This window comes from Acaromyces ingoldii (assembly GCF_003144295.1).
Source record: "Acaromyces ingoldii strain MCA 4198 unplaced genomic scaffold FA10scaffold_5, whole genome shotgun sequence".
Classification (NCBI taxonomy): domain Eukaryota; kingdom Fungi; phylum Basidiomycota; class Exobasidiomycetes; order Exobasidiales; family Cryptobasidiaceae; genus Acaromyces; species Acaromyces ingoldii.
The window spans coordinates 474,393-491,614 of record NW_020290251.1 but is presented as its reverse complement, the minus strand read 5'-3'; the positions used below and the strand labels follow the sequence as shown (position 1 = coordinate 491,614).

The 17,222-nt window shown below is 56.4% G+C and overlaps 7 protein-coding genes across 7 annotated transcripts; 3 read left to right on the top strand and 4 right to left on the bottom strand.

Annotated features, from left to right (window-relative positions):
* Window positions 1-71: 71 nt before the first annotated feature.
* On the bottom strand, window positions 72-4,450 carry FA10DRAFT_280810 (RNI-like protein). Its single transcript, XM_025523644.1, has 3 exons — window positions 3,430-4,450; window positions 1,654-3,366; window positions 72-1,591 (listed from the first exon to the last, which is right to left on the bottom strand). The coding sequence occupies exons 1-3, from the start codon at window positions 4,357-4,359 to the stop codon at window positions 365-367; spliced, it is 3,870 nt and encodes a 1,289-aa protein (XP_025375426.1). The 5' UTR covers window positions 4,360-4,450; the 3' UTR covers window positions 72-364.
* A 616-nt stretch (window positions 4,451-5,066) lies between these two features.
* Window positions 5,067-6,120, top strand: FA10DRAFT_268437 (putative electron transfer flavo protein beta chain). Its single transcript, XM_025522332.1, has 2 exons — window positions 5,067-5,747; window positions 5,843-6,120. Exons 1-2 carry the CDS (start codon window positions 5,135-5,137, stop codon window positions 6,049-6,051), a joined length of 822 nt encoding a protein of 273 aa, XP_025375425.1. The 5' UTR covers window positions 5,067-5,134; the 3' UTR covers window positions 6,052-6,120.
* A 20-nt stretch (window positions 6,121-6,140) lies between these two features.
* On the bottom strand, window positions 6,141-8,259 carry FA10DRAFT_243620 (hypothetical protein). Its single transcript, XM_025519317.1, has 3 exons — window positions 8,005-8,259; window positions 7,706-7,931; window positions 6,141-7,624 (listed from the first exon to the last, which is right to left on the bottom strand). Exons 1-3 carry the CDS (start codon window positions 8,146-8,148, stop codon window positions 6,204-6,206), a joined length of 1,791 nt encoding a protein of 596 aa, XP_025375424.1. The 5' UTR covers window positions 8,149-8,259; the 3' UTR covers window positions 6,141-6,203.
* A 120-nt stretch (window positions 8,260-8,379) lies between these two features.
* On the top strand, window positions 8,380-9,409 carry FA10DRAFT_268436 (hypothetical protein). The gene has a single exon (XM_025522331.1). The coding sequence runs from the start codon at window positions 8,397-8,399 to the stop codon at window positions 9,279-9,281; it is 885 nt and encodes a 294-aa protein (XP_025375423.1). The 5' UTR covers window positions 8,380-8,396; the 3' UTR covers window positions 9,282-9,409.
* FA10DRAFT_268435 (hypothetical protein) lies at window positions 9,240-10,881 on the bottom strand. The gene is made up of 3 exons (XM_025522330.1): window positions 10,815-10,881; window positions 10,377-10,750; window positions 9,240-10,318 (listed from the first exon to the last, which is right to left on the bottom strand). Exons 1-3 carry the CDS (start codon window positions 10,849-10,851, stop codon window positions 9,461-9,463), a joined length of 1,269 nt encoding a protein of 422 aa, XP_025375422.1. The 5' UTR covers window positions 10,852-10,881; the 3' UTR covers window positions 9,240-9,460.
* A 134-nt stretch (window positions 10,882-11,015) lies between these two features.
* Window positions 11,016-13,755, top strand: FA10DRAFT_280807 (hypothetical protein). Its single transcript, XM_025523643.1, has 7 exons — window positions 11,016-11,056; window positions 11,125-11,399; window positions 11,460-11,667; window positions 11,733-11,849; window positions 11,923-12,444; window positions 12,503-12,878; window positions 12,940-13,755. Exons 1-7 carry the CDS (start codon window positions 11,051-11,053, stop codon window positions 13,278-13,280), a joined length of 1,845 nt encoding a protein of 614 aa, XP_025375421.1. The 5' UTR covers window positions 11,016-11,050; the 3' UTR covers window positions 13,281-13,755.
* Window positions 13,276-17,202, bottom strand: FA10DRAFT_268433 (hypothetical protein). The gene is made up of 4 exons (XM_025522329.1): window positions 16,164-17,202; window positions 14,473-16,103; window positions 14,075-14,419; window positions 13,276-14,010 (listed from the first exon to the last, which is right to left on the bottom strand). The coding sequence occupies exons 1-4, from the start codon at window positions 17,092-17,094 to the stop codon at window positions 13,357-13,359; spliced, it is 3,561 nt and encodes a 1,186-aa protein (XP_025375420.1). The 5' UTR covers window positions 17,095-17,202; the 3' UTR covers window positions 13,276-13,356.
* Between the last annotated feature and the right edge of the window lie 20 nt (window positions 17,203-17,222).

Below are 17,222 nucleotides of genomic sequence, written 5' to 3'. Positions count from 1 at the left end.
TTGGACGAAGAGGACACCATATCTCAACGTGACACAAGCACGGCTTTCTCGATGTGGCGTCGTATTTATGTCTGGTAGGAGACGCTTAATTATCATTGAAATAGGGTCAATCATCATTGAAATGGGTTCAACATGAGGAGTATGCTGTGTTTGTGTGTGTGTGTGTGTGATTGCAACAGACAAGAGAGATGATGAGAAGTTGAGCTAGGAATCCATCTGTCAATTGACTGTAAATGAAGATAGGAGCGAGAACGATGAGAGAAGCTGGACAGATACGCTCGAAGTAGCTCGATACTGCCAATTTAGCACCCAAGTAAGCTGGGATCGGTGATCGCTGAGACTTCGTTGCAGGGGTATATGCTCCTCAAGCGACGGGCTGGGTTTCCTCTGTGTCAGGAGGGGAAGAAGACGAAGTGACTCGAGGCGCATTGCGAGGGACGTCTGTCTCGAGTAGCTCCTTCCTCAGCTCTTCGCCAGAGACTTCATCTCCCCCGAAGCTTCCTGCCCGCGGCCTCGCCTTTGCGCTACCGTTGCTGCTGCTGAGCTCGGAGCTTTCGCTCTTTGGCGAAGCGCTCCCGTCGATCTTCGGGCCATCGACGTCGCTACTTGCACCCTCGCCAGCGCCCTCCATCGTGGAATGGGCGGAAGCAGCCTGTTTGCCATCTTCGTCGTCTTCGTCATCCTGCTCCCCGTCAATGTTGAGACTCTTTGCTCTCCGGAAGATCTCGCCCTCTTCGCTCAGCTGACCGCGTGCCTTATCGACCGGCGACGACAGCGTGTCCTTTGTCTTCGCCTGGGCCTCCTCTTCCTCGGGAAGGGGGTCCTCTCGCGGAGCCATTAGCTGCGTATCAAGCCTCAGCGATGCTCTTTTAGACTTGGAGCCGCCTTTTTCGAGACCGTCGCCGTCCTCGTCGTCTTCGTCGTCGGACCCGATGGAGAATGTAGGTGAAGACATCTCCGACTCGATGACGTGCGATGACGGCGTTCGGAGACGATCATCTTGCCCTGACGCTTCCACTTCACCACCGAGACCCAATGGCACTGCTGTTTGCGCAACATCATCTTCGGGTGCTTGACGGCCCTCGAGTTGAAGCTCAGGAGGCGCTGGTCCTCTGTAGAATTCTGCAAACTTCCTCGTAACGCTCTCGAGTTCATCGTTGAGCTGCAGGGCCTCCTCGAGAAGCTTGCCCTCTTCCATCTTGGCCAGCGACTTTTGGAGCCTCGCACGAAGGTTCCCACTCTGCGCCAGTAGATCCTCGACAAAGTCGCTCGGCGTCGGAGCGGCCTTGAGCGCCTTAGTCCTGTCTTCTGCGACCTCGGCCTTCCGCCGTTCTTCTTCTCCGGCAAGCAGCTCGACGAGGACATTTTTGCATTCCGTCGCAGCGTCAATGAGACCCTTTGCATCCTGGCGCTCGCTATCGACCCGTGCCTGTTCTTCGGCAGCCCGTGCCGCTGCAATCGCCCTTGCGCGGTCATCCTTCTCCTTTGCTGCACGTGCAAGAGTGGACTTGTAGATGGGTGCTGCAACAGGAGCCTTGACGCCTCGTTGCGTCGCCTTTCGTTGCGCATTCTCCGTGTTGCGGATGCACGACTGTGATGAAGGGTGAGGATGAGCGAGCGGAAAAGAGGCAAGGAAAGAAGAAAAGGGCTCACATTGAGGATGTCTTGCGATAGTCTTGCAAAATCGGGCGCATTCGGTGGGATGTTGAGATCGAGACACCGCAGGCTCTTGTTCATCTTGACAGACACGGCCAGGGCCATGACGCCTGCAATGTCAATCTCGATGTTCTCCGTCAGATCGAGGTGGATCAAGCTCTTTGCTTCCGGCAAGAACTCGGCGAGAGCAATGGCGCCCTCGGAGCTGAGATCTGTGTCGTTGAGGAAAAGACGCTTAAGGTTCGAATTGAGCGTAAAGGCATTTCGCAGGGTAGTGATCCCCTCCAGGCTGGGACCTGAGCAAGGATTGTGGCTCATGTCGAGTGTCTCGAGGGTCGAATTGTACTTGAGGGCGTCGGCAATGGCGACCAGACCAGCAATCTCGATGCTATTGTCGCTCAGGTTGAGCACCTTTAGTGTTCGATTCTTCTTGAGGGCCTGACCCAGGTAGGTGACCCCACCTCGGATGTCGTTGCTCTTCAGGTCCAGGGTGAGGAGGTGTCCGACCTTTGGCAATGACGCGAGGATTCGCTTAGCTCGCTTGGCCTGGTAGATGGCGATAGCCTCCTCTTCGGTCTGCGTGGGCTTGACTGTGGCTCGTGCCTCCTCCCTTTCCTCGTGCGTCAAGTTCCGGTCAAGATCTGCTGCTGACGATGACACAGTGTGTGTGCCATTGGTCTGCTTGCTGGAAGGAGAATCGAGAAGCTGGGAAGACGAAGCCTCGCGAAGGGCCTCGATTGTCGACGCAGGCATCTTCCGACTCGTCACGCCTCCTCCTGGGCTTGAAACGACAATCGGCACCTCCGGTAGGGCAGGTGACAGGCTCCTCTGTGACGAAGGATTCAAAGATCCGGCCCGACCTCTTGGTAGCCCGTCATTGTTCCTCTGTTGACCAGCTGCGCCTCTTACAGTGTATGGTAACCCTTGGCCTTGGCCTTGAACCGTATTGCTTGTATTGTCCGACAGGGAGTTTTGCCGCGAGGATGTCATAGACACGGGTGAGGATATCGACGGCACATGAACCTCGTCGGCATCGCTCGTCGCATCGGGATAGTCCTTGAGCATTACGGCTAACGCCACAGCGCCTACTTGCCCGATTCGATTTCTTCGCAGGCTCAGATGATTGAGATCAGAGAACCTCACGGCGCTAGAAAGCATCTCTAGCGAGCCCGACTTGAGACCGCAATTCTCCAGCCGAAGCGAGGTGACCGCCGACGTGCTCGAGTCCACCCCTTCCCGCAAGAGCTTAGCCTGAAGCGTGAGCGGTTCGCCCTCCTCGCTAAACTCTGCACCCAGCCTGTCTGTCTCTTGAGCCTTCGCCGTGGCTGTGGGCTGCGGAGAGATTGTGGGTGACTTTGCAATCGCACCGAGGATGTGCTCCAAGCTAGCCCTATTGATGCTGTTCTCTGAAAGGTCGAGATACCGCAATGCCTTTGCCCGACGCATGTAGATACCCACGTAGCGCCAGCCATGATACTTGATCTTCTTGTTGGACGCCAGTGAGAGGCTCGGTAGATCTCCAGAGACGAGGAGAGCGTGGAGAATTGACTTGAGGCCATCGTCTGTCAAATTGCAGTTTTCCAAGACGAGCTTGTTGAGGCCAAACTCGACGCTGAGGAGATCGGCAATGGGTTCGATGGCCTGTCGATCGAGCGTAACGAGGGACAGATCCAGCGTGCGGAGCGCAGGCGGGGATGCCTGGGATGCTTCCTGAGAGGGCCATATCAACGTCTCTCCCTCGCATTGTCACGTCCCAAGAAAGGCAAAACTTACCTGAAAGATGGTCCGCATCTTCTTTAACGGATGCTCCTCGCGGGTGCGACAACACTCCCTGTACAGCTTTTCAAGCTCGGCCACAGTCCATCGTTGTTCCCTTCTCTTCTTCATGCTCTCTCGATGCTCCCTTTCGATTCGGATCCGCGTCGCATCTTCGTCGCCCGGCGCAATGGCCCCCGAGATGGGATACGTGACAGCCATGCTCGAGACCGTGAAGCGTACCTTACGGATTGGTCTTGCTGATGATGACGGTGGCGGGAGACTGTTGGTCGATAGAGACGAGGCAGCTGTCGCATCAGACGCCATCGAACTGTACGACGCCGCCCGCTGTGGGGCAGGCAACTTTTGCCCTTCGACCAATGATGATGAGTTCACGGGACCTCCTGAGCTGGAGAATGATCTTTGCCCCGTCATTGCTGAACCACCAACGCCACCGCCTCCCACTTCGTCGAGCGCGCCCGTGGCGAAACCACCAATCCTCTTGAACATGCCCCCAATGAGGCTTCCCGCCGCCTGTGCCGTGCCTCCGCCCAGACTACCAAAGCTTGAGTTCTGCGGCACGGGCACCTGTACGTTAACGCCCTGCTGTGCCAGCCTGGAGTTGAGTTGCTGCAGGATATCTCTCCGAAACGAGAAGGCCTTTTGGGGAGGTGGTGCTGGCTTGAGGATGCCCTTTGGGGGTCCTTTCAGCTTCCTTTTTCGCACCGGTGGTACCACTGTCGCTACTGATGGTGGCTGCACCGGTCGCTCTGTCGGCGGGGCTTCGGCTCCTGCCTTTGCATCCTCGCTGCTCGGGCCACTGGCCTGTACCTCTCCTTGTGCTTCCAATTCTGGGGTTGCTGGTAAGGGCGCCTCGCTTTCGTGCCCTAGTCGCTCAGCAGACTGCAGCTCCGCAGCCGGCGTTGTTCTTTCGGCTGCATCGCTCATCTTGACTGATGGCAGGGCTCCCAAAGGCGATGGCCCATGGAAGAGTCACGCTGAAAAGACGAGCGAGAAGAGCGAGCGCAGGCGAAGTCGCACAGGGAGGGGCAGGAGACATTAGAGCCTATCGCGAGGGGTCTGATCTCACGTGGCCTGCAGCTGCTCCGCCAATCCCGTCTTCCGACATCGAGAGGATACACCAACCTTCATTGGAGCGAGCGGGCCGAAGGGGGGAAAGGCCTTCTACAGGACGGAGGGAAGCAGGGATACAAATCGGTAATGCGAAATTCTTCAGACCGACGCCATTTGAGCCGCTCAGATCTGAGCCTGGCCATCTCGTCCATTCTTTGTGTCGTACGAAAGCGTGTCGGCGGTCGCAGTGGGCCAGCTCCGACACCTGAGAATGGCATTTTCACTTCTTCTTGGGCCTGCTGAGGAGACGCAATCTTCAAGAGTGGTTGAGAAAGATGAGGTTCCTCAACAAAGCACCATGCTGTTCATTGCCGGTATGCACGCTCATTGGCCTGGCTCGGGGCTTAGAATGGCCACCATCAAGGGAGGCTCAAAATGTAGATTCGCCAAAGTCGAAGCCGGAAGATCCAATTGACGGACTAGCCAAAGCTCCACTCGCGTGGCCGCGCTCGGCTTTCATTAGCAAGCGCTGATCCGATCGCTCGCGATCATCTGGAAATCTGAAACCCCACCAGCTGCCAACGACCACCACCACCACCACCAGCCCTGAAATAGCCCAACGCCAATGAGGCCAACGCTCGTCTCCAGCATGCGGCCCTCGCTCGTCAACCAGCTCCGCGTCCTCGTGCCTGTCAAGCGCACGATCGACTACGCTGTCAAGATCCGCGTAAACTCGGACGGCAAGGGCGTCGACACCAATGTCAAGCACGCCATGAACCCGTTTGACGAGATTGCCGTCGAGGAGGCGGTGCGTCTCCGCGAGAAGCACAAGGACGCCATCACCAAGATCACGGCCGTCTCTGCGGGCCCGGCCAAGACGGCCGACGTGCTCCGCACCGCGCTGGCCATGGGCGCCGACGATGCCATCCACGTCGAGATCGCTGACAACAGCCTGGGCGGGCCGCTGGAGCCGCTGGGTGTGTCCAAGATCCTCCAGGCCGTCATTGCAAAGGCCAACGAGGAGGAGGAGGTCGGCCTCGTCATCATGGGCAAGCAGGCCATCGATGACGATGCCTCTCAGACGGGCCAGATGCTCGCAGCCATGCTTGGATGGCCCCAGGCCACCTTTGCCTCCAAGCTCGAGTTCCTCGGCAAGCTCGAAAAGGGCCAGGAAGTCAAGGTCACCCGTGAGGTCGACGGCGGCCTCGGCGTCGTCAAGACGAAGCTGCCATTTGTCATGACAACCGATCTCCGTCTCAATGGTGAGTCTCTCTCTCCTCCCTCCTCTCTCCTTTCTGGCTCTCATTTTGCTGTTGCTGAGCAATCTCTGACGGACCTGTCTTTCCTCCTCGTTCAGAGCCGAGATATGCCTCGCTGCCAAACATCATGAAGGCAAAGAAGAAGCCATTCAAAAAGTACACGCTCGGCGACCTCGGCCTCGAAGACGCTGCCAAGCCCCGACTGGAAACTGTCAATGTCAAGGAGCCGCCAAAGAGGCAGGGCGGTGCCAAGGTCGAGTCCGTCGACGAGCTCATCAGCAAGCTCAAGGAGGCTGGCAGGATCTAAGCTTCTTTCCTGCCCGCAGGGAGCATACACACATACAAATACACAATCTGGCCAGTGCCGGGAATGGATAAGAAAGTAATCATTTTGGAGGGGGTTTCAACGGCTTGATGATAGAAGTACATTGTTTGAGTGGTTCGTGTCTGTTAAGCACCTCAGTGGTCTTGATCGTCGTCGTCGTAATCTTCTTCGGGCATGTTAAAGCCAGACAGGAGAGCAGCGTCGTCGGTCGGCTCCTCGTCCTCGCCGTCGTCGCTCTTCTCAGCCTTGTCCTTGCCCTTTTCAGCGCCATTGGCAGTGACTTCAGAACCACCACCGTTGACGGCCTTGCTCTTCTTCTTTGCTTCATCGTCCTCATCTTCGTCCTCCCCCTCTTCACGGTCTCTGTCCAGCCTGGCGCTCCGGACGATCCATTCTCCCATGTAGACGCATCGCTCGGCGTTGACGGGCCCGCCCTGCTCGCAAAAGTCAAAAACAGGGCAGTGGCCACACGTCGTCTCGGTCCAGCCTGGCCTGACGTAAAAGGGACGGATGGCCCGATAGACAAAGGCACTCGAGCCATCCATCGACGCCATCTCGTCTTCCTCGGCCGAGAGGTCGCCATCCTCGCCTGCGGAGCCAATCCCATCGTCATCGGATGTGAGTGCAATCGAGCCGCCTCCAACGCCCTTGAACATGTCTCCCGTCTTTCGCTTGCTTCGCCCATTGCTGACGCTCTTGCTCCGGCTCCGACTACGGCTCCGGCTCCGGCTGCTTCGGTCCCGGCTCTTGCTCCTCTTCGATGATGACTTTGACTTTCTACTGCTCGACGACCGCTTCTTCTTCCGCGATGCTGACGTGGACCGGCCGTTGGACGACCTCTTTCGCTTGCTACTGCCTCGCTTTTCGTCCTCGTCGCCGCTCTCGCTTTCCATCTCGCTTCCCGAATCGCTGCCACTGCCTGACCCGCTCTCTGATCCAATCTCTGACCCACTCTCATCCCCACTCTCAGACCCGCTCTCGCTTCCTGACCTGCTGTCGTCCGACAGAGATGTGGACCGATGTCGGGAGCTCGACTTCTTCCGTGGCCTCGTCTTGATGCTGGAATTGGGCAGGCATGGCACCTTTTCGATTTTGCCGTCCCAGACGAGAGTGTCGAGCAGGCTCTTGACATCCTTGACCGCCAGCTTCGTCGGTGTCAGCTTTTTGTCCCTAAGCCACTTCAAGCATGACTGCGCCGAGGGCAGGTCGGGCGTGTGCGAGGCGGGGAACAGCCTGGTTGGGTTGCCCTCCTTTTCCATGGCTGCCTCGTCACGGTCTTGAGGCTGCGGCGGCCAAGTCTCGCGGGAAATATGCTGGTACAGCGCCCTACACAGGCTCTCTATGAAGACTGTATCCAGCTCATTGTCGGTATACCATGGTCCTCCAGACAACTCGACCGAGGGTGTCATATTGTACAGCATGTAGATCTTGCGGGTAGGGAACTTGACCGACTTGACTACCTTGATCAGCTGCCGCTGCTCCAGCGACTTGAGGCAGCGCGCCATGACTGTCTGATGCAGGTTGCTCCGCATCTTCAACTGCCGCGTCCAGATACCTATGATGGAAACAGAGTCAGCACGACTTCTAGATAGTGTGGCAGTGGAGAAAGAAGCATCCCTGCCTGCGGGAAGCCCACCTTCGTTGCCCGACTGCTTGATGTGCCTGTAGATGATGCCCTCGTCGCCCTCCATGCTGCCCATCATGCTCGCATCGGCCTTGGACACAGCCATGTACTGCAACCCGCTGGCTCCCTGCTGGGCCACCAAGAGAGACTTGCGGAGAAGCGAGTTGACGGCCGGCACGAGCACATCGGTGAGGTCGACGTCGGAGAAGAGCTCAGGAAGCTCGTCAGAGGTGATTACCTGCCGTGGTCAGTTCGACAATGTCAGCAGGTCTGTCAGTGTGCTCATAAAGGCTGCGCAAGGCTGCTCTCACGGCATTGGGACACTCTTGGGCCGTCTGCCAGATGCGCTTCTCGATTGCAGACAGACTTCCTCCTTCCCCGCCGCTCTTGGAAGACCTGGCTCTCTTGGACGAGGAAGCCCCATCGCCGGCCTTGCGGCTCGAGGAGGACGGCATACCGTCCTGCGTCCCTTGCCTTGCCCGTACGCTCTTCCAAAGGCCCAGAGTGTCTGCTGCTGCTCTTTCCTTGACCCCCCCCGTGTGTGTCTCTTGACCAATCAATTCGTTGTGGTTTGACGCGGCCGAAGCTCTGGCTCGAGCAAGGAAAAAAAAAATCATGAGTCGAGACACGTGCTTTCGCGCTCGAGCCTCCTCATCAACTTTTGTCTTTCTCATTCTCAACACACACGCACATCGATGGAGGCATGGCGCCCGATCGGGGCTCGTCTGGTGGAGAAGAGGACGATGATCATGCAGACGTCTTCTTTGATGCTTCTTCCTCACCGTATCCCCCATCCCTCGCTGTCGTGACGCCGCAACAGAAGCAGCGGGCCTGGACGCAGCGCGCAGGCGCGCTCGCCGGTCCATCCGGGCCTTCCACTTCCTCCCCTTCTGCCCTTCCGAGAGCCAACTTTCCACCATTAGGGGCCCAGGGCCCGTCCAAGGCTGCCCAGAGGAGGCGTCGGCTGTTCCAGCATAGCTCCCAGACGGCAAGATCGTTTGATGCCTACCCGCCGCGGGCAGATGAGCTCGTGGAGCGCGAGCGGAGACGGCTGCAGGAAGGGGAAGACGGAGCGGAGGAGGGAGCCGGTGTGGAATCGGGGCCGAGGCAGGTATCGGGCATGTCGAGCGTCGTCATCTACGACGAGGCCACCAAGAGGGTCTTGAACACGGCCATGCCTGACATCTATCGTCGGGGAGGCACGCGCACTGGGAAACATACAGGACGATGGCAGAGAACAGCAAAAGACGGCGCGCCGAGCGGCAATGACGGCAGCAGCGGCGTGAACGCGGAAGAAGTAGTGACGGAGGAAGTGGATTTGGGACCGCTTCCTGATCTTCCGGCAGAACGATTGACCATGGAAAGGCTCGAGAGCCTCATTGCCGCGAGCGAGCGTCAAATCCGGAACAGGGCGCTGGACAGTCGGCTTAGCAAGATGAAGCTGAGCAGCACCGCTGGGGACGATTGCACCGACGCCGGGGAAACAGAAGAAGAAGAAGAGGAGGAGGACGTGCTCATACAGGAGCTTCGCAAGGCATTCTGTTCTCCACAGCATCTCAAAGCCGCCTTTGGCATTGACAACAAGTAGCGGCAGAGGGAGAAACGCATGTATGTACAGTATGATGCTTGCAGACTACATTCTATCTGTATTGTAGCATCGGGCGATCGACGACCCGAGGATATATAATACGGAGGTGGAACAAGGAGACCGGACGCGTGCGGGTGAATGAAGGGGACAAAGAAAGAGCGCAGGTTTCTACAAAACGTCTATTCGTCATCGTAGGTGAACTTGAACGAGTTGCTCTCCATGCCAATCGTGCCTCCCGAGTAAGCACCCTTCTTGAGCTTGTTCTTGGCCTTGGTGAAGCCCTGGCCCCGAGTGGGCAGGAGCTTGTCGCTGGCCTTTGAGCCCCAATCGGCGTAGCCTTTCCTCTGCATGTGGGCTTGGTAGCTGTTGTCCCGCAGGCTCTCATCGGCAAATTGAATCTGGTCCGACTTGACACGCTGAAATGGTGTGCCGCCTGCCGAGGCACGGCCCTTCTTCTTGGCCTCGACAACCGAGGGTGCCGTCGAGGGCGTCGTTGAAGCTCTTTGGCTGTCGATGTCCATCGTCTCCTCGAACTGGCTTGATGCTCGCGGTCTCTTGCTCACGCTCGGTGAGGGGACATCATTGTCGGGTGCCTTGCGTTTGCCGAGCGTAGGGGCAGTCTCATCTGAACTCTCGTCCTCATCGTCACTGTCGCTCGAAGACGAGTCAGAAGAGCTCGATTCGGAACTGCTGGAGCTGGAACTGGAGCTGGAGCTGGAGCTTGAACTTGAGGATGAAGAGCTGCTGCTGCTGCTACTGCTGTCGCTGTCGCTATCGCTATCGCTGTCACTGCTGTCCTCACTTTCGCTGTCATCTGAAGATTCATCACTGCTGTCGCTGTCACTGCTGTCATCGTCGTCGCTACTGCTGCTGCTGCTGCTACCGCTGCTCTCAGCTTTGGTGGCCGGCTCATCTTCCGCCTCCTCCGACGATGACGAGCCCGAGGAAGAGCTCTCGTCATCGCTAGAAACCGAGCTCGAGTCTGACGACTCATCTTCGGCATCTGCAGCATTTGCGTGGCTGGTCGACGCGGGCGGCTTTTCAAGACGAGAAATGAGCATTCACACTGACTTTGACGTTGCTCGAGATGCTCACCTGACTGGCCGTCATGAGCTCCGCCTTCTGCTCAACACTCTTGCCGCTGTCACTTCCCGAGCTCGAGCGGACTGTCGAAGCCAAATCCCTCTCCTGCTGCTTGTCCTCGTCGTCTTCGTCACTCTCCGAGGACGAAGAGGAAGAGGAAGAGTCGATGTCACTCCCACTTTCGCTGTCGCTGTCGCTGTCATCATCACCATCGTCGTCGTCTTGCGCGGAAAAGAACCCCTTCGATCTTGCTTCTTTAGCGGCGCTTTCGAGCAAGCTTTCCGGAAGCGGCGCCGAGCTTGTAAGGGCAAGCTCGGGGGCTGGAAGCGATGCAGCAGCCGCGGGGTGATGGCGAGCAATGTAGGCGTGCACCAGCGCGTAGGCGTCTAACAACAGCAACAGCTCAGCGACCAATTCTTATGAGATGAGACGCCTCTGACGCAAGCTTACCTTGGCTTTGCACACCCTTGTTGTCTTTGGTAGCCATCGTCTTTGTTCGTGATTGATCGTGCGACTCGCACACAAGCCTGGGCCAAACTCAAATGTGAGGCTTCCTGGAAAAAATTTGACCGCCACGTGCCGCTCACTTCCGAATTCCGGTGGAATTTTGAAGGATGGCGGTATTGGATCAGGGCAACATAGAGCTCTGTGGAGAGAGAGCCAAGCGAAAGAAGAAGTGGTGGGCGATGAGGGTGAGTTGGTCAACGCCGAACTGAAGAATCGCTAAGAAAGGAACTGAGCCCTTCTCTTGTGATGCAAGGTTGCTATCGAAGGATGTTCGCATGGCGAGCTCGACCGCATCTATGCGTCAATACACGCCCTCGATGCTAATGCCGGAAAGGCCACCGACGTCCTCATCCTCTGCGGTGACGTCCAGACCCTTCGGAATCGGGCCGACCTCGACTGCTTGGCCGTGCCTGCAAAGTACAAGCAACTGGGCGATTTCCATCGCTACTACAGCGGTCGAAGAAGGGCGCCCATTCTGACCATCATGATCGGCGGCAACCACGAGGCGTCTAATTACCTCTGGGAACTGTGAGTCGCCCTATGAACGACCGGGTCATCACGTTTGCTAACGCGAGCCGACTGCTGCAGATATCACGGCGGCTGGGTTGCACCGAACATCTACTATCTTGGTCCTGCAGGTTGCATAGAGGTTGGAGGCCTGGTGATTGCAGGCGCCAGTGGCATCTACAAGTCTCACGATTACTGGCTAGGTCGCTTCGAAAAGCTGCCGTATAACCCGTCAACGGTTCGCTCCGTCTACCATACCCGTCAATACGATGTTTTCAGGCTTAAGCTGGTGGGTTGCATTGTTACCACAGGAGAAGCTTTTCACCTCCCTCAACGTCAGATTCTCCACAACAGCTTGCAGGCGGAGCGAGGAAACCAGATGTTGTCGTGTCACACGACTGGCCAAATACGATTGAGCAGCACGGCGATACAGGTTGGCTCATCAAGAAGAAACCGTTCTTCAAAGATGAGGTCAGTGTTCCCGCTTATCCTTCTCTTAAACAAGAACAACACTAGGTCCTGATATTTAGTCGGTCCTTTGCAGATCAACACTTCAACATTGGGCTCGCCCCCTCTTCTCGATCTCCTCAAGGTGCTTCAGCCAAAGTATTGGTTCTCTGCCCACCTCCACGTCCGATTCGCTGCCTTGTTCAAGCACTCGGGTCAGCCAGCTCGCGTAACAAGAAAAGGCTCTGCTCCAGAATCTTCGTCAGGTAAGGGTCCTGATCAGCCCAACTCTGAGGAAATCACGATCGGAGACGACAAGGGCGCCAATCAAGGTGTCGATGGGACAGCTGTCGCTGATACAAACCCCAAAAATGAGGAGGAGATGAATATTGATCCCGAAGACGAAGAGGTGACTGCCGTCAATGGGGAGGAAATCGCAATTGAGGACGAAGACGATGGTGTCGAGGACGCACGGCCAAGAGCAGAGGAGACAGACGAAGATCCCACACACGGTCCGAATGGGGATGCAGGACCTATTTCACTCGAGACGGGCCTCGTTGAAGACAGCACCAGGTTTCTGGCTCTGAGTAAATGCCTAGAAGGCCAGGACTTTCTGCAGGTGGGTGAAGAGCAAGGACATTACGCTTTCGGGCCATTCAAACTCTTTCCTCTTCCAGATCTTGGAGATTGAGGCACCATTCGACTCAAACGAGAGCTACAGAATTGGTGTTCGAGAAGCGACAACGTCCGAGGAAGGTTTGAAGATGCAACCAGCTCTGCGCTTTCATCCCCGCTGGTTGGCCGTGACGCGGGCGACGCATGAACATCTCTCTCTAGAGAAGCACCAAAAGAAGCTGCCCAATGTCGATGCGACGCTTGAGGCGACAATCAAGAAAGAAGAGAAGTGGATTGATCAAAACATATCTTCTTCTTCTGCTCTTGACGGATCGCAAGAAGACGACGATCAACACCCGTTGGCCGTACGGCGGACTCAAAGATTTGAGAAGACGGCGCCACCGACGACAGATCCAAATGGCCTGATTGATCGGCCTCGTGAGTAGCTTGTGGCCTCATCGCATAACAGTGCCAATCATAAATTGACTCGCATCCTCAGCACCATGGTACACAAATCCGCAGACCGAAGCGCTCTGTGCGCTGCTACAGCTGCCGATGCTCATCAATGCCCCGCCACCCGCCGTTGATGCTCCAGGCCATCAAGAGCCCCTACCTCTGTCTGTTCCAACTTCGCTCCCGCGACCGCCGATTCTCTCGGAAGAAGAAGAGGTTCGAAGAATCGAGGAAGCCGCCAAGAGTGCCATGGCTCGCAAGAAGATGAAGAGCAGTGCAGAAGGCGACTCTCACGTTGTCGTGGACGAAGGCGGCCTCACGACGCTGATGAGCGAGGACGAGGAAGCCACAACAAACTCGGCGAGATGGAAGGAAGGGACGGGGTAGTGAGGTCCTTTTTCTCTATTGCACATCTGTTGCACTGTACCAATACTATACAATTGTCACAACTTTCGGACATGGCTCAACCTTCGAGAGCAAAGAGGAGGTTTTGTAGCGCCTCGCGATCATCGTGCCTGGCCTCACCGCTAGCCCTTGCTGCGAGCACCCCCAATTGTTTCTGTATTAGGTTGAGCGCACCGTCGAGCTTTATATCGAGACGTCGAACGAAGCCGAGCAGGCTCTCATTGCTGTCGTGGTCGTCTTCATCGAAGAAGGTGCTGAAGGTCGTGCTCATCGTCGTCACGCCTCCTGCCGTCAGACCCTCTTCCCTCTGTACTTCGCCCATGATCTCTTCCTCTTCCTCCTCTTCCTCCTCATCTTCATCGTCCGCTGTGCCTGCCCTTCTGTTGCTCTTCTCGCCCTTGCTTCTCCTCCTCTCTCTTCTTCTCCTCCTTCTCTGTTTTCTCTCGCGCTCCTCGACGTGTAAGCTGTGCTCCGCATCGAAGTCGCCTGTATATGCTGCGAATGCCCCTGCCAACTTCAGAGCCATATCCATAATGTCCAACAGCGCCTTTCGGACCAACGTGGTCGCCTCGTCATCGCCATGCGCGTCGCTCAAGAAACACAGCCAAGCGATACGATCCAGGCTGCTCGAGTGCGATTCAATGAGATCCTCGAAGGAGATCATACCCTCTCGGAATCGCAGATGCAATCTTTGGCTCTCGCTTTCGATGACCTGCCCGATTTGCCCATGTCAGCTCTTTCTCTCTCTACGCTTGAGGACAGACAGTCGCTCTCACATCTCTGCCCACGTATTCGCCAAAAATGCAAATGATCCAGGTGAAGCGTCTGCGCACAGCGTAAAACAGCCTCGTTTCTGCATTCTCCGTCGTTTGCAGAGCTGACATTGGTTGCGCCAGAGGAGGGCGAGCAGCGGTCGATCTACCGTTGCCGATCTGCAAGTGGCCTTCCTGGAGTGACATTCCGTCACGTTGCCGAGCTCGGACTAGGAAGACGCCTGGTCGGGCGCGGCCTGTCCGATCGAGCACCGCCTTGCTTCGAGCCAACTGCAGCAAGAGAGTAAAGATTGATTGGTAGACTCTGAGCGCGGCCGGCGTAAAGAGGTAATTGAGAGGCCAAGGGACCTGCCAAGGACTAGTCAGCTTCTCGATCGTTTGTGCTGCAGTGTAAGACTCACCGAATATTCGACGAGGATACAGCGCAAGTCGCGGATTTCGGAAAGGGTCTCGGAAGCTGCACCTGCCCATGAAAAACGAACCAGACCTGTATCAAGCCAGCTATGCGCCGATGTCTCCTCCCGAAATGCGCTGTTGAGAATGTGGAAATCCGAAATGGCGAGTCCACGATCGAGTCTCTCGAAGATGGCCTCGCACCACGCTCCCATGTCCGCCCCTCGTCGCATGAGATAAAGGCCTTGCAGTGTGTCGAGGTGCTGCATCAGATCGCACCCACCTTCGCCCCGTGGAGCAAATAGGACATCGTGCAACCGTTTCCGAGCGAGCGAAAAGATCGGCGAAAGCTGTGTTGCCAGGACGGAAGGAAAGGTGATGCCGTCCAGGCACCGTACAATCTCGTCGTGGGAATCGGTATTTTCTGGTGTCGTGACGGTCTTTACTCTTGGCGAACGACGCCCATGGCTGAAGAGCGCCTCGTGGACTAGTTCGTCAGTCGGACGCGCATCGGGGACTGCATTGAAATGTCTCGTCATTTGTGTGACAAAGAGATTTCCCTCTTCTTGGGCGTTCATTCCTGCATCCGAGGGCAGGCTTGCACTTCCCTCATCATCCAGATCTTCGTCAGTGATCCCTCCCTCTATATTAGCTCTCATGATTGCTTCCAAAGTCCACTTGTCGCTTTCTTCGGTCCACGAGATCGACCGCAGGAATCCATCGAACCCCATCGCTCTCAACAAGCCGACCGTCTTGCCTGTCATCATAATGTCCAAGGCAAGGGGCTGCAAGAAGTTTGGAAAGCTGTCTTGAATCTCTGCGATGCCTTTGTTCCAGTGTTCGGCTTCCAGGATACCATCTGTAGCGCCTGATTTGGCAAAAAAGTGCCGATACGCCGCTTCCGATCGATCCTTTTCTTTGACCACTGTAAAGGCTCCACGAGTGAGCCACGTCTGAACGTCGTTCCAGGCGGGCCTTGCTGTGACGAGAAAGCAACGGGCGAGGTCCAAGGTGTTGGGTTGATGCGCGTAATCTGACAATTCTCCTTCTGCTTTGTCTTGGAGCAACAAGCCAAAAGTCAAGGCTCGATGAAGGGTATCCAGAAGGCTGGCGACCGATGGAAGGCGCCGAGGTTCGTCCAGCCCGCCAATTTCTCGGACAACGCTTTCCAACATAGAGAGCGTGGCGAATTCCGATCGAAGAAGTGATTCGAGGTGGACGGTCGTCGACGTTGAGCTTGAGTTGCTCCCTCTGGACGTACGCATTGCAGCAGCGAGTGTGCAATCCCAGTTCGCTCGTCTCTGGGCGAAAGTCACCAACAGCGATTCTATCTCGGAAGCCATCGCCTCGACGCATAGCTGAGCAGTGGGAGGAACATCTGTCCTTGACAAGCTCTCTTTAGTCATCGCGTCGACATAGCCCCAAAGTAGCGAGAGCGATGTTGCCATGTCTGCGGTCACTGCGAGCAGGGAAGCATAGCTCGCTGAAGTGAGGTGTGGAAGCTGTGCAGCATCATTCCGCAGCGACCAGGTACCATCTTGGCATTCGAAGAGGACGCTTGGGCTTCCTTCTTTTGCTGTCCTGGCTTCAAGTGTTTTGAGAACTTCTCGCATGACTTCGACTTCGAGGAGGAATCGACCTGGCTTCTCCTTCCTCAGCTCTTCATTCGCGTGGTGACGTACACTCTCGATTGACTCACCCTCAAATGTCATGTCGTACGAGCCGCTCGCCCCTGAAGGCCTTCCGGGCAGGTCTTCTCCCCAGTAGCCTGCAGCCTCAGCATGATCAATGACTCGAAGCTTCGTTTGATGCTGTTCGAGAGACTCCTCGGCGATCCTGCTTTTATTCTGCTCGAAGGTCTCGTCTCTGGCCTTTCGCAGACACTGCCCTTTCGTCTCCCTATCTTCCAAACGTTCTTTGAAAACCAGCCTGATATCCTCTCTGTCGCTTTCTTCTTGCTCGCTTGAGCTATTACTGCTCTCGAGATCGCTCCAGTCTTCGCTTTCCATCCCATCCTCGTCTTCATAGTCCTTGTACAAAGCATCATCGCCTTCCTCGGCCAAAATGCGCTTCCATTCGCTCCGTTCAGCATCCTGCTTCTCTGCTGCAGTGAGGTACAGTCTAGCACGGGGCGACTCTGACTGAAGACTTGCAAAGACCTCAGTCTGTACGTCGGGAGGGCCGGCGAGTGAGAGGATTAACCGAATGGCAGAGCCGAGATTATCGCTGTTAAGAGCAGGTTCTTCGAAGTACGTCATCACTCCTCTGTCGACAGCGCGCTGCCTCGATGCTCTTACAGAGGCTTCGCTCACTCGCACGGCCTCCTTCAAGCTCTTGTACGTCTTCGCAATGGCCTCTGAGACCACTGGTCGAAGCGCAATACTATGCTTGACAATTAAGGACCGCATGGCGTTGTCGATGACATCGTCGTCGGACCTGCCGAGTTCGTGTCTATCCTTTTGCTTGCTTAGTAGTGCTGAGTACTTGTGAGCATTCTCTTCGTGCTTATTGTTCGCAATGCTCTCGTCGTCTGGCACGTCCACATCTTCACGCGCTATGGAGATGGCGAGGTCGTGGAGCCGACTCAAGAGATGCTCGTCCTTCTTGCTCGACCCCTGATATTCGATCATGCTGCGGCTCCGTTCGGGCGACCACCTCCCCGTCACTAAGCGCAGTGGGTGACGAGACGGTCGCTCCATATGCGGCGTTTCGGACCCCTGGTCGCCCTAGCAGACGGGTGATGGTGTTGCTCTTTGTC